This window comes from Pygoscelis adeliae, unplaced genomic scaffold, assembly GCF_000699105.1.
Source record: "Pygoscelis adeliae isolate BGI_AS28 unplaced genomic scaffold, ASM69910v1 Scaffold113, whole genome shotgun sequence".
NCBI lineage: Eukaryota > Metazoa > Chordata > Aves > Sphenisciformes > Spheniscidae > Pygoscelis > Pygoscelis adeliae.
Genome location: NW_008825108.1, coordinates 14,846,502 through 14,867,456, shown reverse-complemented (window position 1 = coordinate 14,867,456; position 20,955 = coordinate 14,846,502). Strand labels below are relative to the sequence as shown.

At 35.1% G+C, this 20,955-nt stretch overlaps 1 protein-coding gene across 8 annotated transcripts in view; it reads left to right on the top strand.

Moving 5' to 3' along the window:
• Positions 1–20,955, top strand: part of NRCAM (neuronal cell adhesion molecule) — a 71,644-nt gene that overhangs the window by 26,433 nt on the left and 24,256 nt on the right. For 4 of the 8 annotated variants that reach the window (XM_009327624.1, XM_009327622.1, XM_009327619.1 and 1 more), the window contains 15 exons: positions 571–714; positions 1,722–1,833; positions 2,159–2,325; positions 2,409–2,556; positions 3,107–3,231; positions 3,912–3,941; positions 5,217–5,318; positions 8,287–8,484; positions 8,598–8,668; positions 9,519–9,744; positions 10,043–10,158; positions 14,036–14,240; positions 14,440–14,562; positions 15,588–15,764; positions 16,883–16,918. In XM_009327624.1, the coding sequence (XP_009325899.1) occupies positions 571–714; positions 1,722–1,833; positions 2,159–2,325; positions 2,409–2,556; positions 3,107–3,231; positions 3,912–3,941; positions 5,217–5,318; positions 8,287–8,484; positions 8,598–8,668; positions 9,519–9,744; positions 10,043–10,158; positions 14,036–14,240; positions 14,440–14,562; positions 15,588–15,764; positions 16,883–16,918 (1,980 nt within the window). The remainder of the gene's footprint in view (positions 1–570; positions 715–1,721; positions 1,834–2,158; positions 2,326–2,408; positions 2,557–3,106; positions 3,232–3,911; positions 3,942–5,216; positions 5,319–8,286; positions 8,485–8,597; positions 8,669–9,518; positions 9,745–10,042; positions 10,159–14,035; positions 14,241–14,439; positions 14,563–15,587; positions 15,765–16,882; positions 16,919–20,955) is intronic. The other 4 variants (XM_009327621.1, XM_009327625.1, XM_009327623.1 and 1 more) reach the window with 2 other exon arrangements.

Genomic DNA, 20,955 nt, shown 5'->3' with positions numbered 1-20,955 from the left:
AATTACTATCACTGCTCTTGTGAAGGCTCTTGATTTTGTGTGAAAGAATTACTTACCTTTTACTCTGAGATAGTTTTCAACTGAGAAAGGCTATTTTTATATTTGGATAATTATTTATGGTATAACAACTGATTTGAAAAGCTGAAACCTTTAAGTCACAGAGGATTGCAAAGTTCCAATGTCATTCTAACATAGTTTTCTTTTGACACTCAGAAATATTTCCTTATTTTTTCTAGGTAGTGTCTGTATTTGCCTGAATCTTGTCATATCAGTATTTTTCCTCTGTAATGCATGCAAAATATGTCAGCTTCACTTCTTTGAAAAACAAACGACAACAAAAAACCCTCAAAAAATGGGAACTCTACCATCCTGAGTTAAATATTTGTAGAATTTGGAGGAACTTCCGTAATGATATTGAAATTCACATCTTAACCAGTGAACAGTCACCCAGGAAAATAGAAGAAAGGACATATTGGTCTTTCAAATTGTTTCTTCTTTTCAGAAGTATGAAACATATCATCCAACAGCAGTTTAGGAAATACACTTTTTTTTTTTTCTTTACACCAACAGTTGCCCCAGAAGATCCTAGCAGAAAGGTAGATGGTGATACCATTATTTTCTCACATGTGCAAGAAAGGTCAAGTGCTGTCTATCAGTGCAATGCTTCTAATGAATATGGATACTTGCTGGCAAACGCATTTGTGAATATTCTGGGTAAGAAACAGATTTTATATTTTTCAGTTTTCTTGCATACTCAGTTGTCTCCTGCTACTACACGGATTGCATGCTCAAGCCTTGCTTGAGGTCTTCAGTGGGAATGGACGTATTTCATGAGCCCTGTAAAAGGCAAGGGCATACATTGTAGAATATGTAGAATATTCCTGAATTTCACTTTCGCTATTCCTAAATAAGAAGGATAGTTGTGAAAGCTGGGGAAAACTTGGAATAAATTTTATCTCTTTTTTTTTTGTTGGTTTATGTAAATTGAGCAAACGGAAGCATAACAAATAAGGCAGGAATTAATATTCCTTAAGTTAGTATATTTCAGTACACTTTCATTGATTGTGGATGCTTTGTATCAGTTAAAATAGTTTATCTCTAAGTTGCTATTGCAAGGGGACATGATTATGCATTTGTCTTGAAGGTCTCCCAAGAACATGTTTCTAGTTATGAAATATTGTGGCCTGTCTAATTCTTCTCACTGAATTTAACAAAGCTAGTAGCAAAATCCTAGGCAGAATGACCTCTAAAGACTCTCCTGCAGGAACTGGCAGATCTTTTGATTGAGAGACAGTGTCTTTTAAATGAAAGAACTCACTTTGGTTCCATGGTTCCTTTAAAAAATGTAGGTGTTTCACCAAAAATATATCTTAGCTTATTTCTGCCTGCAGGTTCGTTCGGAATTATGTAGTTCAGTCTGTTCCCAGGAGTTTCTCTTCTTGAAGTATATTCTGATTTAAATTTTCCAAATGAAATCATTGCCTCTGGTGCCCATCTCTGTTACCTGTAGACAGGAAAGAAGCATTTGTTTTGCACAAGATAATTCTCCTACATTAATGTTTCCTCAGGCTGCTGGCAGTAGAACGTATTTGGACCTAGACTGAGACCAGAAATAACTTCAGAGAAGGATGTTAACATATAATTCTTTAGGCCATTCTTGATGTCTTAGTATTTTGTATTTGCATCTTTGTATCTATATCCAGATATCTTTGTCTTTTCAGCCGAGCCACCAAGAATTCTAACTCCTGCTAATAAACTGTACCAAGTCATTGCAGATAGTCCTGCATTGCTAGACTGTGCTTATTTTGGTTCACCTAAGCCTGAAATTGAATGGTAAGCTATAGTTGTGGTGCTTAAGTTATGTAAAAAGAGCCAGTTATATCTATGGAAACAAACATTTAAAGCTTTAAAACTACTTTTACTCTATTAACAATTTTAAAATAGTGTATTTTTAAATATATGCTAATTACAATACGCTAATACAATATTACATATACTTAATGTAACAACAGTTAAGTTATACCTACAGAGTCAAGTTTAAATTTCATTAAGTGATTCTGTTTGTATTTTCTACTGTGGCAGTCCAAAGTTTGTATTTTTTAAAATACAACAGAATTTAACTATGATGTTGGATAATGATACTACTTTTTATATAAAGGTTTAAGGGAGTGAAAGGTAGCATCTTGCGTGGAAATGAATACGTTTTCCATGATAATGGAACCTTGGAAATTCCGGTGGCTCAAAAGGATAGTGCTGGTACATACACATGTGTAGCAAGGAATGAATTAGGAAAGATACAAAATGAGGTGCAATTGGAAGTTAAAGGTAAGAAATGAATCACTCTTTCATCACAGGTTAGTATAGAATTTCAGACTTTCTAAATATCTAATAGCCATTTTAAATTTCAGATCCAACAATGATAATTAAACAGCCAGAATACAAAGTGATTCAGAGATATGGCCAAGTTTCATTTGAGTGTATAATAAAACATGATTCTACCTTATTGCCAACAGTTATATGGTTGAAGGACAATGATGAACTGCCAGATGATGAAAGGTATGGACAAAATAATTTTCCTTTATTTTTAATTTTCTAGTTTCTTTTTTCTGCTCCTTTTCCTGATCTTTGAAAGGAACATATTGACCTATTGACATTTTCCAAAGACAACTAATAAATACCATCACTATCCCATATTTGGTGACTAAAGGACTTACCTAGTGTGGTGAAAATACTAAGATAGAATTCAAAATAAAATGAAATGTAAAAATTTTTAATTGTGCACATTGACCATGTATATCAATTGTAAGGAGAAGATAATTGGCATAAGAAGCCAAAGGGATAATGGAAGACTATTTTGCTCTAGATCATAGATAATTAAAAGTTGTTTTAGTATATTTGGAAATAAAAGCACATTAGGATAGACGGTTACTGTGGGAACATGGTCAAGAGCAATGTAGAAGAGGCTGTCATAGTCCCATAGCTTACACTGCTGTCTAGATATTTGCTGAAATACACAAGTATATGGGATTTGATAATGTCTTACGCAAGTTTCTTATAACAGTACCAGTTATGGAAAAATCAGTGGCTGAATCTATTGTATTTACAGGTTTCTAGTTGGTAAAGACAACTTGACCATTATGAATGTAACTGATAAAGATGATGGAACGTACACTTGCATAGTTAATACTACCCTGGACAGTGTTTCAGCAAGTGCTGTGCTTACTGTTGTTGGTAAGAATACTCTCAAACTTTATGATAGCAGAACTGTGTTTAATTACTGTTAAGTATGAAAACAGCACTAGATTTAAAATGAAAAGAACAAACATAGTTTTGGTTTCTAGGACAGAACAAAGGAAATGCCATGTATTTGTAAATGTGTTTCAGTTTTTTAAAAATACAGTCTTACCCTAAAGTTTGCCTTTGAATCAGCTACTTACAAAAGGGTCCAGTAGCAACAGGACACGTTCAGTTTCGTGCTGTATAGGCTTTTATTTGGATCACATCTGAGCTAACACAGTAGAATACATATTGCAGAGTGAACATGATTCTTATCTGAGTTCAAGCTGAGATTCAAAGTCAAGTATGTTTGTCTTTTAAAATTGTGTTGTGATCTTATGCCTATCCAGGAATGACATACGCCAAACCTCTACTACTTACTTAAAAGTTTTTGTAAGATTGCTTACTTTATTTATTTTCTTGATCTATCCATATTAAAAAAATGGATAAAATATTCAAGAATACGTTTATAACTTTTCAGTGAAAAATTATCAATGTATTATTTAAAATCAACCGTTTACTCTAAATAGATTAACTTTTCTTTGTCTCTAATAATTATAGTCTTTAACTACCTACAGTATTCTGTTTCTTTGGCTACTAACTGATTAAATCCTTTATATTAATGTTCTTTTCAGCTGCTCCCCCAACTCCAGCTATCATTTACGGTAAACTAATACAAAGTTCTCTTTCTACATCATCTGCCAGATATATTTCTCATTTGCCTGTTGCAAAGTGCAACATCTTCCCCCCCCCCACCCCCTTTTTCCTGTGGGTTTTTTTTGTGTGTGTCGTCCCATTTTACCAACTGCTTCATTACTGGAATACTGGACTTCGGAATTTTACAGTGCAGGCTGCTTTGTATTTTAGGGAATAAATGATTTTCAGAGATAAATTATTTTTAATTAAGGCTCACTATCAAAGAACTTGCACCAACCAAATTATGTTATGTTTTTACATTGCTTTTGGTGACAACTTTGTAGGCCTGGTGTACTTTATTTCATAGTTTATCTTCATTTTACTTCACTCATAAAATGGATAGGACCATATTGACCAGATTGATTTATGATTGATGAAATTGCTAATAAGGATTTTAAAATCAAAGCTGAAATTCCCCCCAAAATCTGTCAGTCAGGTGCAATCTTAAATTTGACAGTATACAGCCTTTAATTTGGTAGCATTTTTTCCGAATTTGGGGTTTAAAATGCGATATAATATGCCTAAAACACTTTTTAGTATGAGCGTCTTAAGCACTTTTATGTAAATCCTATCACATTCAGTGAAAATGCTTATGTATTCTTAAATAAACCTACTCATTAGTCTTGATTTTTGTGTAACAAATCATATAATGAATTATTTTCAGCAATTTGGAATGGACAATTACATCTTTATGCATTATAAGGATGTATATTAACAGCTTGCATAGTATTTCAGGATTTTGTAAAAGTACAGCAAAAAATAAATGACTTGGTAACTTGCAATTAGTTTCTATTTGATCTATACTTGTTTTGAATTCACATGTAAAATACTTGTAGTGATTCTAGAAAAGCTTCTTTGATGTGAATGCCTCTTTATTTTCCATGTTTTATTAAATATTTCTAGTTACAATAGATAACCACCCATAATCATTCAAAGATAACCTAAACATGCATTTCATAATTCTTTGCATCTCATTACATTTTTATATCACAGTGCAGTCAGACATACACAAAATCAAATATAGATTCTTGTTAATGTATAGAAGTTTCCAGATATATCAGTTCTCCATTTTATCTCTGTTTTGTAACAATTGCATGCTAGTGGTCATTAAGTCATGCTTACGTTAAGTGAGTAGACCTACCCTGCATTTGTGGAATTATTTTGATTGGAATGTAAGGATTTTTTCAAAGATGAAACTGCATATTCTGGTGTGATTATTTACTTTGTGTTTATTTGATTTACAGCTCGGCCAAATCCACCCTTTGACTTGGAGTTGACAGGTCAGCTAGAAAGAAGTGTTGAACTCTCATGGATACCAGGAGACGAAAATAACAGTCCCATTACAAGTACGTTTGTTTGTATCTATTACATTACATTAACAGCCTTACGTTAACTGTTCTCAGATTCCAAAGAGTTCTGAGACAGATTTTGTGTGCAGCATGCAAGAATGGTAAATTCGTTCGCTACAGTTGCCATCTATTTACATAACAAAAATTCACCAAATGTCCTCTACTGTACAACCAAGCAGAAAGACTTATTTACTGCCCTAAAGAGCTGAGCTTTTGATCCAAAAGCCTGTGCTAGTTAACATAGAAGTTGATACTGATATGAGCTCTGTCTGACAAGGTCCAGTCTTATGAATATGTAGAGAGTAGGCTTGTTCATTAGTTGTATGCTTCTGAAGGAGAGAGCTACTAACGTCTTGCATTAACTCTTCTGTAATTCCCAAGAATTTGAATTAGCATCAGTACCAATATCTTGAGAGATTATCCGTCACTGCTGATACAGAAACTTATTCTTCATGAAAATATAATGCAGATAGTTTTTCTGTTTTTCCAGACAGTTGAAGGAATAAAGCATGTCCATAAGACAGAGAAGATAAACATCTATAAACTTCTGAGACAGGAAATCGATCTTAAATGCTATCATTCCTCCCAGCAGAACATGATGAAAGATACTCTTGCTTATACTGAGCAGAGAGGATGGAGGGGGAATTTAGGGGGAAGGAAGAAGGATGTTACTGTTTGTTTTCCAAAAAATAATAGGATCAGAAAGATTTGTCGGGGCAACTTTTTCATTATGAGCAACTTAATGTAATTATTTAATTATTTATGCAGTGTATTTTTAGTTAATAACTGTCACAAGTTACCAAGACCAGTGTACAGATTATATTTGGAATGAATGAATTAGGCTGACTTATTGGGTGTTGCTCTCCAGGGTCTGATGCTGGTCAGTATCAACACTGAACACAAACCATAACAATCAGGCATCTGGAAAGGAAGTTTTGTAAAAACAGAATTTCACAAATTTCAGAACACATCAAAGATTTTGATTACAGTTTAATGAAACACCAAGAGCTTTTGCTGAAGTTTTACACTTTCAGACTTGTCTAATGTATATCAACTAGTAATATACATTCAAAAATATAATGTATAGAAGTTCAATGTAAATAGTTGAATTGTATTTAAGTTATGGCTAATTCATATACTCTTGTATCAGTATTTTCATTTTTTTCCAGACCAGAAGACACAAGTCTTGCCTTTCTATAGGAATGAGGTCACGCTGTTTCAAAAGAGATGATACTGGGTGGTGTTGGCTCATGTCAGAGTTTTTCTAGAAGCGAGATATTGCATGCACTCTGATATTGGAAATTGAACTCTTCTGACTAAATAATGCTGGTTTTAATTATGATATAACTTATACTGCTGTGTGGTCCCCTGATAGCCTGCAAAATAAGACATTTGCTTCATAAGTAAGCCTGTTGTTGCTACTGCTGCTGCTATCACTTCAACGTGCAGATCAAGACTCCAAGATAGCACTTCATTATGAGTGATCCCTTTACACGAGTAATAAGATTGACATGCTAGAATCTCTCTGAAAGCTCAAATAGATTTTTTTTTTTCCCTTGAAGTCTCCTATAAATTTTTCTACTAGAGTTGCAGGCAGAATGCTAGTTACTAGAGAAGCAAAAAAGCAGTAGTGAAAACTTTGTGGGTGCTTTTATTTTTAGCATGTAATATTCATACCTTTTCAACAAAGACTTTGGTCCAGAAAATATCCCATCCCAAGACCTTTATCTCTGAGCACAGAACACCAGCTATAACTCAGGCAGTAATTTGGGGCCAGTTTTCCCTCTTTCTTACTCCTCAGGTCAGGATGAAATCTGCAAGCCTTAAGTCCAGAAGGCTATGATTAGTACTACTTACCTATTTTACTTCTTGAACATCTTGGCTAACAGTTTGACTGTTGTGGACTATTTCTGTGTGGTACTGTAAGTATTCTTCTAAAAGCAATTTCTAGATGCCCCTCAGAATTTCTTTAGTAGTGCAAACAGGATGTATTCTGAGTCATATTCTGGCTTCTTGTTCACACCTATACATGAGATAGGGCAAAAATGTTGTTACACCACACACAAACATTTGATGCTCATGTAAATTTCGTATATCTAAACTTAAGGTTCCATGGAATATACTCAGATTACACATTTTCTCCCATTTATTTACTGTATCCTAACAATTCCTCTTAAGTGCTTCAAAATTTGTATCTCCTACCTAAGAGCCAGGAAGCATTTTTGGCTGTTTCACAGTTGAAAAAAAATGTCCTTTTGTCTTTGATAATGAATATGATTTTCTTTTTGGAGTTCTACAAACCTATTTATCCCTGAGGTTATATACTCTGTAGGATCTTAATAGTAATCATTGTAATGTTCACACAGAGAACTCTCAAGAAATTTAGCTTCTGAACATACATTCCTTGACTTAATTTGAAGACACTGAAAAGCGCTCTCGAAAACTTTCCTCAAGTACTGGTTCTTGACTTTAAATAGTTCTTCACTAAGCCAGTCTCATTGGGGAAAATGGAATACTCAGTTTTAATATTGTACAGGTACTACTTACTGTCAGCTTGATACAACTAAGACCAATATATTTGTCAGCCAAATATTACTTTTACATCAAAATTCCAATCTTGTCCCACTTTCTTGCTGTGATAGTTCAAGGGTTCCTGTTACATTAAAATCCAGTATCTGAGAGAGAGCTCTTGTAATAACGTGTTACCTGACAGGTAACTGCATTAGTGAGATTACCAAATAATAAAAGTAAGTGTGTTTCTATTGTATTTCTACCTAGGCAGTACTTCTGAGATCCACATTATAGATTTTTGTTCTGGTTTGTGTACTTATATTTCAATTTCCATGATTCTTAAAAACATTGATTGGATCACTCCTTTCTGATTAGCTCATTCAGAAATGCCTACGCTGATCTACGAAGGTGTTGCAAGTTTTGACATAAAGTTGGATTCAATTTCTGTTTACAGACTTCGTGATTGAATATGAAGATGGGCTGCACGAACCAGGGGTATGGCATTACCAGACGGAAGTTCCTGGAACTCAGACAACAGTACAGTTGAAGTTGTCTCCGTACGTCAACTACTCATTCCGTGTGATAGCTGTCAATGAGATTGGCAGAAGTCAGCCGAGTGAACCATCTGAGCAGTACCTGACAAAATCTGCAAGTAAATAACTATTCCTGCTTGCCAGTGATTGATTTATACTATGAATGGTGTTGAATTTGCTTGGAATGCAAACAGCAGTCATTCTTATTCATGTGTAAATATCTTATTTTTAGACCCTGATGAAAATCCTTCTAATGTACAAGGGATAGGCTCAGAACCTGATAATTTGGTAATAACATGGGAGGTAAGTTTGTTTTTTGGAGGTTTTATTTGTTTGTTTTCAGGTCTGTGAGTAGCATTTTTTTAGAGAAATAATAATGATCTAACTGTGAACATGCTATGAGAATACCCAATGCGTTGCTTGCTTAAAACATTCTTGAAAATGAGTAAAATCCAGACATTTCCCTGTCTTCATTTTCAGGGAAAAGCTGCATGCGTTATGAAAAAAAAAAAAAATTTAAGGTGCTGTATTTTCCTTGAGTGATTTCTCAAGATAAGGCATGAATTTGGCAATACAGGATGTTTTGCTACCAATTTAGGAAAACTTAAATATGAAATGGTGGTTTATCTCAAGTAGAGTCTTATTTTTAGAATGAATTCTAATGTGAATCCTGATTCTACCCTCAACTTTTGTGATAAACCAAATTATTGTGCACTCTTCCACTAAAAAACTTCTGTGGAAAAGTTTTCTCTATCATCAGAGACATGATATCCATCTATCTCCATCAGGCAAGAAACATTGTCTAGGGAACACTGTTTATAGGGATTTGGTGTAAGTCTGTTTTTCCTTCTTCCACTTCTTAAGAAATATTTGAAAACAAAATATGTATACAGAAATCACAATGTATGGTTGCGTGAGAATTAGCCAGGATCACCATTCAATGTAATTTTTACTAATGAATGAAAAGCAACCAAACCGACCTCCTGTAAAACCTAAATTGCATGGCTTGGAAATTTCAGCAGTGCTTCTCTGTCACAGAACACAGTGGTAAATTTTCAGTAAAATTCTAAAGAAGAATCAGTATATTTCCTTTGTGACTTTGGATCTTTCAGATGCTTCAGAATATTTTAAAAAATATTTCTTCTCATTTCAGTCTTTAAAAGGTTTTCAGTCTAATGGACCAGGGCTTCAGTACAAAGTCAGCTGGCGTCAGAAAGATGTTGATGATGAATGGACATCTGTTATAGTTGCAAACGTATCGAAATATATTGTGTCTGGTACACCAACTTTTGTTCCCTATGAAATAAAAGTACAAGCTTTAAATGACCTGGGATATGCACCAGAGCCATCAGAGGTGATTGGACATTCAGGGGAAGACTGTAAGTTTTGTAGTTTGACTCAACTCTACTAAGAGCAACTAAATGTGTAACCTAAATGGGTATTTAAAATATTAAAATATTGAAAAGGGGGGATAGTAGTTATTTTTTTAATTAAAATGAGGTAATTTGGAGATAATAAGGCTTCATAATACTCTGTAATATTAATCCTGAGGTCAGCTTTTTAACATAGGAACATTTTAACCTACTCCTTGAGTGCAATGCAAGGACTCATTCTGAAAAAGTATGTTAGTGTGGTGTGCCATTCTAACTAGGTACTTATTGCATCCTTTCCACACAGTGCCGATGGTTGCTCCAGGCAATGTGCAGGTTCATGTTATTAACAGCACATTGGCAAAGGTGCACTGGGACCCCGTTCCACTAAAAACTGTCCGAGGACACCTTCAAGGGTACAAAGTAAGTACAGTCAAAAGCTTGCTGTTCCTTGTTTATTAAAATAGATCACTCTTCCTATATGAGACTGTATTCAGATTGAAGTAACTGACATAGAAGAGGACTCTTGCTTTTCAGTGAGCTCACAAGTTTTGCTGACAAGAACAACAGCATTGATACAATTGATTTAAAGTTCAGCAATGTTCCAGCCTTGTAGCACTAGCCTCCTGTGACATTGTCCTTGAAGAAAAACGGGATGTGTTTGCAATTAAGTTTGCACACATTATATAGATTAAAAAAATGATAATAGTTTTACAGATCTTATTCCAAAAGGATATGTAGAGGATGAGGAGAATAGTTTCTGTAGGAGTCTCTTCTAGGTCTAATGCTAAGATTACTCATCTTCTGCCATAATATGATTAATCACATCTTTAAATCTGAGTAATTGGCCACTTGCTAGATTATGCTGGGTGCTGTGTCTTTTTGGGGACCAGGAAAAAGCTCAGTTTAAAAGCTCAATTTAAGGAGATAGGAAATGGCAGAAGATTTGGAGTGTACATATAATTGAAGGAAGCTTAGTGTAAGATAATGTGCTGGCTTTGATGATAGCTGAGAAGGCTGTGCTGAAGACAAAAGACTGCAATTAATAGAGAATGGGAGACAGAAGGACTTCAAGATTAGAAACTGGGGCAACGGGTGTCCCTGGACAACGGGGAAAATCTGATGGCAAAAGTTGCTTCAGAGGTTGCACTAGAAGCCCATCAGAAGAAGCTCAAGAGTGGAATCTGCATGGTAGACTGGTTGTGGAGAGAAGAGTGGAATGAGAGGATACACTGACTTCCTATGCAACGATAGAAGAAAATAAAAAATAATTACTTCTTTGCTCCTCTACAAGTATACTAATAAATATGTTCTAACAAAACAGACTCGTTACACAGCCTGAACTGGGTTACTTCGTAAGACAAATTTAAACTACTTCTGTTTAAATGAAAGGAGGAAAAAGAAATATTTGAAAAATGAAAAGAGTAAAGAATATTTGGAGGAGAATAAATGTACATCACACTTATAAAATGGAGGATTAGCATTCAACAGCATTGAAACCAAACTTCAGTGCGTTACAGCTGGTTACCACATGAATGCGAGTTCCTGGTATGTGGATGTCACTTACCTGGCACAAAATACGGTTCAGAGAAACTCAAGCTAGTTCTGTATGAGCTAGCATAAGTATTTGTAGTTAGTGTGGTGCTTTGCCCTAGATAATAAACTCAGCTGAAAAACAGGACTTATTAGTCTGTTAGATGTTTACCTGTTAGATGACAGTCTCATATCAACCTGGTATTTCACACACAAATGGGCAACCAAAAGAAAACGTCCCATTATGTGAGGATTAAAGAGTTAGAATTTAGTGAAGTTAATGCTTATTATTAATCCAGTTACAGCAACACTAGTGCTCATAATCCAAATCACCAAATTTCTGTTAAAGATCAGTAATAATACAAAAAAATCCATGGACACAAACGTTTGCCCATACATCAGGTGTTAAGTTCTCACCCATCAAAGGCATGTTTACAGTGAGTTGTCATCATCCCAAGTTTAGATGGAGATTTCTTTTTCCTCAGACTTTCTGAGGGTTGTTTTCTGTCCTGTATTTGCTAATGGGTTGCACACTTTCCTCTCCAGCTGGTCTAAGGGGTTAGTCATACCATGATTACTTCTGTTTAGTGTATTAGTCCTTCTCTGTATACAGTATGATTTTTTTCTGTGGGGAGGAGAACCACACAATTACACAAAGCTAAGCAAAACTGAAGCTAAAGTAAGTTAGTCAATAATCATAAATAAAACAAGCTCAAGACCACAGGATTGACAACAGACCTGACCACTGAGTAGTTTTGCTGTTATGGCTAGGACAAACAAGACAATGGTATATCCTTCAGTAAGTTGCAGATGCAGCAAAAGTTTCTTAACTAATTTTTGCAGATACAGCTAAATCAAGCTAAAATAGGTTAGAAACTAGGCAAGGCATGACAAGTCCTAAGACCTAGTGGATAGTTATTGTTATAAAGCTTTCTCTGAATTCAAGCTGAAAACTTCTCATGGATGCCAAGTGCGCTTTAAATGTCTTCGTTATTGACATAGCTTACAAAGCACGTGACTATCTCTTTCTAAACACATCAGCAAAATCCTACTAGCAAACTCAGGCTTTCGTAATTAATAAAATTATTTCAGACGGTAGCCCAATATGCAGTGTTGCATTAGGCACACAGTTCTTAATAAAGAGAGGGGTATTTCTCTGAAGAGTCATGTCATGAAGACAAATGTTTGAACAAAGCAAGAAGACATCTAACTAGCAGCAGTCTACAGCACATCACTCATATTTTGCTGTTGTATTAATCTAGCTGTTACTCGATATACTGTGGTACTATAAAGCATTTCAAACCTAAGAAGAAATTTTAAAAAGAATTCTTTTCACTGTTACTTCTGCCATTTTTTTCTGTTATTCTTATGAATTCAGTGATTATTCAATACAGTATGTGAAAAATGTGATGTAATCTCTTTTACTGTCATATTCCTCTTCCAAATCACTGCTTATCAAACCGAGCTTATTAAAGCTCTCTTTTAATTTCAGCCTGGCTAGTGACAAGTGATGACCCAACCATAATAATGTGCTTTGTGAAAAGTTACTGGCTAACAATTCTTAAAATATCATGAACTATAGCTGATGAGTTTCAATACTAATAGTACCAACACTTCAAGCTTTTGTTAGCTTTTAAACGGCTTTCTACACTAGTTGGTAGGATGAGAGCTACAGGATGACAGCTGGTGGTGCTGAAAAACATTTAACTCAAGCCATGTAAAACACTTAACAGTGATTAGAGTGAAATGATATGTTGTTAGCAATAGAAAGCTGGTGTTAGTGTAACATGGCTTTATAAGCTATCTAGCTGGGCTTTATAAGTCTTAACAATTCCCTTTTTTTAATTCATATGTGAAATCCCAGCTTCCTTAATAAAAGAGGTGTTTTGCAGTTGGCCTAAATGGCACCAGAATTTTACCCATTTACATTGCTTTATCAGTTTTAGTGTGTGATCATACATGCATGACAATTATGCTGTGAAAAATGAACATTGATGTATTTGAAGGTGACAATCCTAGTAGTAACACAAGTCTTTGTAGGGGTAACTGTTAATATCTTTCCAGATAGCATGGTAGAGAGACTGTGTAGTAAAGAGACTGCAGTCAAGGTAATTACCTCTGAGGCTCATCTGTAGTTTCTTAGAAACTCAATCAGCAAAAGGGACACCAGAATCAGCTTTGTGGTCTGATCTAATTGTCACATAAATGGAGGAATAGTCTCCCTGTCCCTGCGCAGAGATCAATCCATGACTATAACCTCAGAGTCCTTTCAGAACGTGTGTGTTTTTCTAGCCCAGACAAATCTTCTGGTTTCTTTCCCATTTAAAATATCTGCTTGGCTCCCACATCACAGAGAATAGCATTGTCAGGTGTGTGACATAACAAGGTAGCAATGCAACTCTGCTTTGGAAGCTGTGTAGACATCTTACTGCAAGAACGGATGGTTTGAATGAGTCCTGCCTCTCCGATGGACTTGCTAACATGAGAACCATCGCTTACTAATGCAGTTCCAAACCAGAATTTGTGTCAAACTGGCTTTGAGCATTAGCAGAACTGGCAGATGGTAGTCTTCACCCAGTTATGTAGACATGAATGTTTCTGGACAAGGTCTGTTTCTGGAGCAGGAAAGCTCTATGCTGTGTCTCAACTGAACTTACTAAAATTGCAGTTATTCCTACCTACAATTCATGGATACTCGTGGAAAAGCTTAAGAGTTTGTAAAATCAGAACACCTAAACACTCACTGTAGATTTTCTTTTGTCTTTAGGTTTACTACTGGAAAGTGCAGAGTCTATCCAGAAGGAGTAGGCGGCATGTAGAAAAAAAGATCTTGACTTTCAGGGGAAACAAGACTTTTGGAATGTTGCCAGGGCTGGAGCCCTATAGTTCTTACAAGCTGAATGTTAGAGTCGTTAATGGTAAAGGAGAAGGACCAGCAAGCCCAGACAAAGTATTTAAGACCCCTGAAGGAGGTATGAAATGAGAAGCTGAAGAATAAACTAAACGTGGTATATTCAGAAATAGAACACTAAGGGTATAATTGCTGAATTTGCATCTTGGACATAATAAAATAATAATCTGGCTCAATACAGTAATAGTCTTAAGAATTAATAATTCATGAGCTGCTTTAAGTTAATCTACTTTGTATTTACTGTATATTCTTCTCAAAAGTTCCTAGCTCACCCTCCTTTTTGAAGATTACTAACCCAACGTTGGACTCTCTGACTCTGGAGTGGGGTTTGCCTGCACATCCAAATGGTGTTTTGACATCATATATACTGAAGTTTCAGCCAAGTAAGTTAATTATGAATATATAAGTCTAACTTAGACAATATGTCTACCAAATAGCAAACCATTTATTAAGAAAAAATTACATTAAATTTATAATGTACAGAAGGTATGGTTGCATTGTAGATGACAAGTTTGAAAAAGATTAAGTATTTTGACAATATAGATGACTCTATTGGGAAAACTTCACTTGCTCAAGTACAAGGTTAGCATTTTTCCATTACTTTTATTTCTTCAAACCATGCTTCACAGAAAAATGGAGGTGAAGTCCTACATATAATTGACAGACAAGTTAGAAGCAAGATACTACTTACAAATCCTATATTCTAACTGCAGAAAAAATATCATTAGAAGTAGATCGAAATACATCCAATTATATTGTTGTCTGCTTCTTCAATTTTCATGGTATTCTAATTTTGAAATGAAAAATTCATAATGTGCCATTTACTCATATCAGAGCTACAATCACTTCCTTAGGATCCTTGTGCCACTGCTTACTTGTCCAGAAATTTGTCAGCAGTGACACTGGAAATTGAGAGATTCGTGTGCTCCTTAACCTCCACAGGTTAAGGAAGTTTGTTTTCTTCCACTTACCAACTTCCACTGTTCCTTGGCATTAGATACAAGTCACTTCAGTAATTTTTTCCCTAAACATACTGAATTTATTATAACACAGCTAGTTTAGAGTTTCAGAGTTTTTTAATGATCAGTGTTTCAAATGTGTCTAAGTTCCGATGATTTGATGTGGACTCATTGCCTTGGATTCAGATACTTATGAGAATGGAACTTGAACTTATAAAACTTGTAGCTGTTTCCCATCTCCCTGTTGAATTTTAGCCCCCCCGCATAGATCCTTTTTCAAAAAGGTGACTTTCTTTTGAAACTGTAAATTATCATTCATATAACCTGAAATGAACAATGCAGCAGACAAACGAAACAAATAAATACCAGCCAAAAAAAGCCTGTTTTAACACAACGATAATGTAGGCAATTTTCCTAACGAGATCTTTTTTTTTTTCTTGTAACAACAGTTAACAACACACATGAATTAGGTCCCTTGGTAGAGATAAGAATTCCTGCCAACGAGAGCAGCTTGATATTAAAAAATTTAAATTACAGCACACGGTACAAGTTTTATTTTAACGCACAAACTTCAGTTGGATCAGGAAGTCAGATAACTGAGGAAGCAGTAACAATTATGGATGAAGGTAAGAAGGGTATGTATAAAGAAAACCCACTGAGTTTAAAAACCACTACAAATTTTATTAAAAATATTACTGCTCCTTCCTTCCATTAAGGAAATAGCCCCTAGTAAGATTTTTCACTAGAACTTTCTTAACTGTATTATACACTAATAAAAGATTTTAAATAGTTTTTAAGAAAAGATGTGCAAAAGTTTTCTACTGTAGTGGAAGCCCCAAAAGAGGTGTAAAGCCCCTCTTTTTGATATAAACTTACAAGATCTAAGACTTTGGCTTTTCTGGGCTTCAAAGTTTCATGTAACTTTACATTTGAAGTGGTCTTCTTCCATTCACCTATTCTGCTTCATTGACCATCTCTGGTCACAGAGAACAATACTGAAAAGATGCAGCTTTAGGGCTAGAGGAAATTATTTCTCTTTTGAAGTATGCAACAGCTTCTGTGAGGTCTAAACTTTTTTCACAGAGCTGGCAAAAACTGTAACTTCAAAAAAGCTGCAGAAATAAATCTATGGCCCCAAGTAACTGGTGACACTGTATAATATTTAAATACTCTGAAGTATATTGTTCAATCCTGTCACTATTGATTTTTACGTTTATAGCCATTCTAGACGTCTGATTTTGGCAGTTCTTTTGTTGAAGATGTTATTTATTTAAATATGAAAGCTTAATAAAATAAGAGTAATTTAAAGCAAAGGGGAAATTTGGGGGGAATGCCTTTTATGATTTTGCACATCTTAATATTAAAAGTGTATTTTGATACCATCTTTTCCATGTATTTTTATGCTTAGCAAAATTATAGTTTATTGGAATTGCTATAGATGAGTTGGTATGCAGTGCAATTTCTCTAATAGTGTATTAAGGTTGCATATGAACAACATTTATTTTAAATCATGAATCTTAAAAAGCATAAGCAATAAAATTTTGTAAATGCATGTATATTAATTTTTGTCTTGTAATAGTCTGTCAGTGTTCAGCGTAAGTGGATTGTTTCTAATTTATTTGAATTAATACATTTTATCTAGTCTGCATGCTTTCATGGTTTATAATGAAATTATAGATGTATGTTCCCTTTGGTGTTGTATCTAATTATATAGTGTTCCTATTCTTGTTTTCCTCCATTAAAGCTGGTATTCTCCGTCCTGCTGTAGGTGCAGGCAAAGGTAAAATGAAACTGCATGATTTGTTAATGTGTGGATTTTGCAGTGTTGCAAATGGGAAAATTGCAGTGGTAAGGACAGAAAATCTTGGACTACACATTGCTATACAAAGTATTAATCAGTGCTGGAAGAAAACATTTGTGGGTCATGTTGTTTTGTTTTTGTTTTTGTTTTTTTTTTAAAAGGAATCCAGAATGCTTATTAATACCTTTCATCTGTTTATTTTGCCACAGAGTTCCAGGGGAATTCATTAGCTTTGCTTCAGCAAAGTCTAATTATTTCTGAACATTTAACAGATGTATGTCACTGTCATAAATATTCAGAATCCAGGTGCACTAGCACTGATTAGCTGGAGTAGAAAAACCAGCACTTTTGCAAAGGAGATTTTTTTTACTGCCTGTGCCACGTGCATTTTTTGTTTTAAAAAAAATAGGTGCGTTCTTGCTCTCACTGCTGATGGCTGCTACCCATTTGATCACATTTATTTCATTTGCAAGCCAACTGTGCATAGGAGGCAGATGACTGACAATACCCTCTGTATACTTCTTGGTTCGAGTATCAGATTGAATATAGAGGCAAATGGCTTCCTGCTGCCTCAGGTTCACAGGTCTTGTGAGTGAGCCGTTAGGGGATATTTCAGTGAGGGGAACGTATTATCTTCCTTATTCTTGAATTCAGTAATAGTTAGTTCTTTATGATGCCGTTCTTCTGCCAAGCAAGGTGTTCTTCACATTTTTGCACACAGTTTTTATGAATTTTGATACCTTTACTATCAGAAGCAAAGGTTGTCCTGAGGATTGTTAGGTAGCTGTAAGTCAGAAAGGTGTCTCTATACGTATGTGTCATTTTATCACAGAGGTGTCATTAACACTAATGAACATCTGTGCTTCAGATTCTCAGACCATAAACATCCCAAATCAAACTCTGTACATGAAATAGCCAACATTTTTTTACAAACTTGGAAGAGATAGCATAAATTGTTTTACATATATTTTCTTTCCACTTCATGATCAGGTGTTTTCAATGATAATAGCCATAAAAAAGAACTTCAGTCACTCAGTCTGGTATAAATCATTATATATATATGTATGTATGCATGCATTTTTGCATATATAATATATATGTGTATATATAATATATTCTAATATCAGTTGCATTTCTGGTAAGTGTATGGAGTTGTGGATTTATTTTAATGACAAGTCCTTCTACTGTTTTTTAGTCTAGTTGTAGCTGAGAAGTCAGCACAGATTGGAGGAACAAAACTGGCTTGTAGTCCTGGACATTAACAGCAGAAATGTAAATTAAGTTCTCATTATTTATAGCTGACTATAAAAACTCATGCAGGGAAAAATGGATTCTCTGTGTGAAACTGACGTCTAATTATAGCTGTATCACAGTCTGTGGCTAGCAGAAAGCATCTTATTTGTAAGATCAGCTGGAGCAGCTCACATTTCAGAGCTGTCATCTCAGATTCTCTGAAAACTAAGCAGATGTCTTCGTTTGGTTCCGTGCCGTTTATGGTTTCAAAGTTTTCACATATTCCTGTGGCATCTAGCTCTCACAATTGCAAAGAAAACTTTGGAACTGCAAACAGGGTGGAACTAAAGCCATGACATCTGTTAGGACATCTGAGTTGCTGCAGGTCTGAGATGAATGTTCTCAGTGGTTACTTACATTAACGTGTTAACTGTTTCACTACTGATCAGGGACTATGAGGAAGGAAAAGGAGGATTGTATTATCAAGATCAAGTGCCAAATTATTTGGTCTCATGAGTGGGTGGATTTGGAAGATGGAAATACTCAACCCACTCAAGAAGAAGCCGTACCCAGCAGTGAATTCTTACTCCTCTGTTACGTGCAGGAGGGCCTATACCTATATACAGTTCTTACTAATGTGGACCCAAAGCCACACAAAGGAGCAAGTGAAATTTAGATATTCCTAACCTTCTTGTGATCTGTCAAAAAGATCTCAGTTTTTCATTTTGAACGGTAGAACTTACCAGAAAAATGTAATTATCCTTTCTCTCTCAATTTGAGTATCCTTTCTCTTTCATCTTGGAAGTTAAGACAATAGGTCCCAGATTCAGCCAGCCTGAATTGCACTGAAATTTCTGCACTTGGTGTTTTCTACTGGCTAGTTGCCCTTGAAGACTTGCAGCTTGGCCAGTCAGAAACATTAGACACGAGGTCCTGGAGGAATTAAAATAATTTAAACCTGGGTGAGCTGTGCCACTTGGGGCATACTTCACTTCTCAGAGTGAAACTATATATTAAAGTGCAGAGGGTAATACTGCTATGGTAAATCTAAGGATTTTAGAGTGTCTCAATATTTTTATTGTAGTCCTGAAATACATTTCCTGTCTCTTGGCACGATGTGTCTTTTGCCATCTTTTTAGACAGGCGTGGGCCCTTCATTGTCTTCTATTACTTTAAAAACAATGAAAGTAAACACAGTCCGCTTACTGCTACACTTGACACTTTTAATATTTGTCCCAACTGAGTTTGTCTAATTCGAATGACTGTACTGGCATTAAGTAAAGATATCCAGTATATTCTAGACCAATGTGTAGAGAAGCAAGTTTTGTGCATTTTTCCCATAAGGTAAAATAACAATTTTAGATGAAAACATGAAATATGAGGTCAAGGATAAGGGATTTAGATAAAGGAATAATTTTTTTTCTGTAGTTTGAATAAAACTTAGAAACTCTATTCAAATGGCGGGCAGTATAAGGAGAAAATTATTGTCTCCCTGTAATATGGGCACCATCCTAATAAAAAAGTTCTTTGGACAAATAGTGCCATTGCATCAAATAGCAGAAATGCAATGGATCTTGGCAAATTACAGGAATTGAGGGTTTTTTTCTTCTGTAAGGGAAACTTACAGAAGAGATCCATGTCATTCTCTCATAAGCCCACATGAATAAATTATGAGACATGTTATTTTACTAGATGGGCAAGCTATCCTGTTATAGTTGATACTCCTATTTAACTTGCACTGTCTTTTTTCCTTTCTGATACTTTGATGTTATGAATGACTTAAATTTGATCAAACTATGGCACTACAAAGAAAAAATAATTGTTTTTCTTCTTAGTAACGTGTATTCTAAATGTGTCTGAAAACTGCATATGTAAAACATAATGTATTATACCCAGTATTAGATAAGCAGTATGCATCTAACAGGCATGAGGTAACAGAGGTGTGAGAAAAATTGGAGAATAAGAACCTGATTACATATAAAATAATTATAGTTGCAGCTGGAAGGTGACTCAGGCGATCACTGGAGTCAAGTCTTTCCTACCCTTTTCCACTAGAAGTTTTAAATAACTGGACTACAGAAGAAGGAAGAGAATACAAATTTGACCAGTGGTAGAAATGAAAGTTGCTGATTAAAATAAACAGTCACAGGGCCTCGTTATTGTGTTTGTGGTAAGCTGAAGTGCAGGGAGTCATGCCATGACATGTCAGTCTCTACATTTCACAAGCCTTCTTGTTTCACTTTTCAGTTTCTTTTTGATTTAGTCAACATTTTTATTTGAAAGCAAGGTCTTATAGTCTGCATGCACTCAGACACTGGTAACTGGCAGTCCTGAACTGCAATTAAAATAAGGTTGTGAGATCACAGTTACCTTTAATTGAAGCTAACGCTTCCTGTCAATGCGGTACTCGCTCTGGTCTGCCTTCTTCATGTGAACTTCACATCTCAAGTATTATTGACAGAAGTACTTTTGTTGCAAGGGAGAAAAACAAGTAGTCTAGCCTCTGGGTTTGAAACTATTCTTTTTTTCTGACTGAATCTCCAATATGTAGCTCTTCATTGTAGGCTAGAAATCATTCTCAGCTGAGTTAATATTTCTGATCTCTTCAGAGAAGATAGGATCATCTCAGTTTTCTTTGTTCTGTACAAAATGCTGTTCTTTAAATCATTTTCCCTGCCCACTGTCTGTTTTCCCTCCCTCTTTGAATCATTTCACAGATTGTCTCCATATTTTTTGCTAACAAGTTCAAGCTGCTTTTTCTTTTCAAGTTGATTATAGTATTT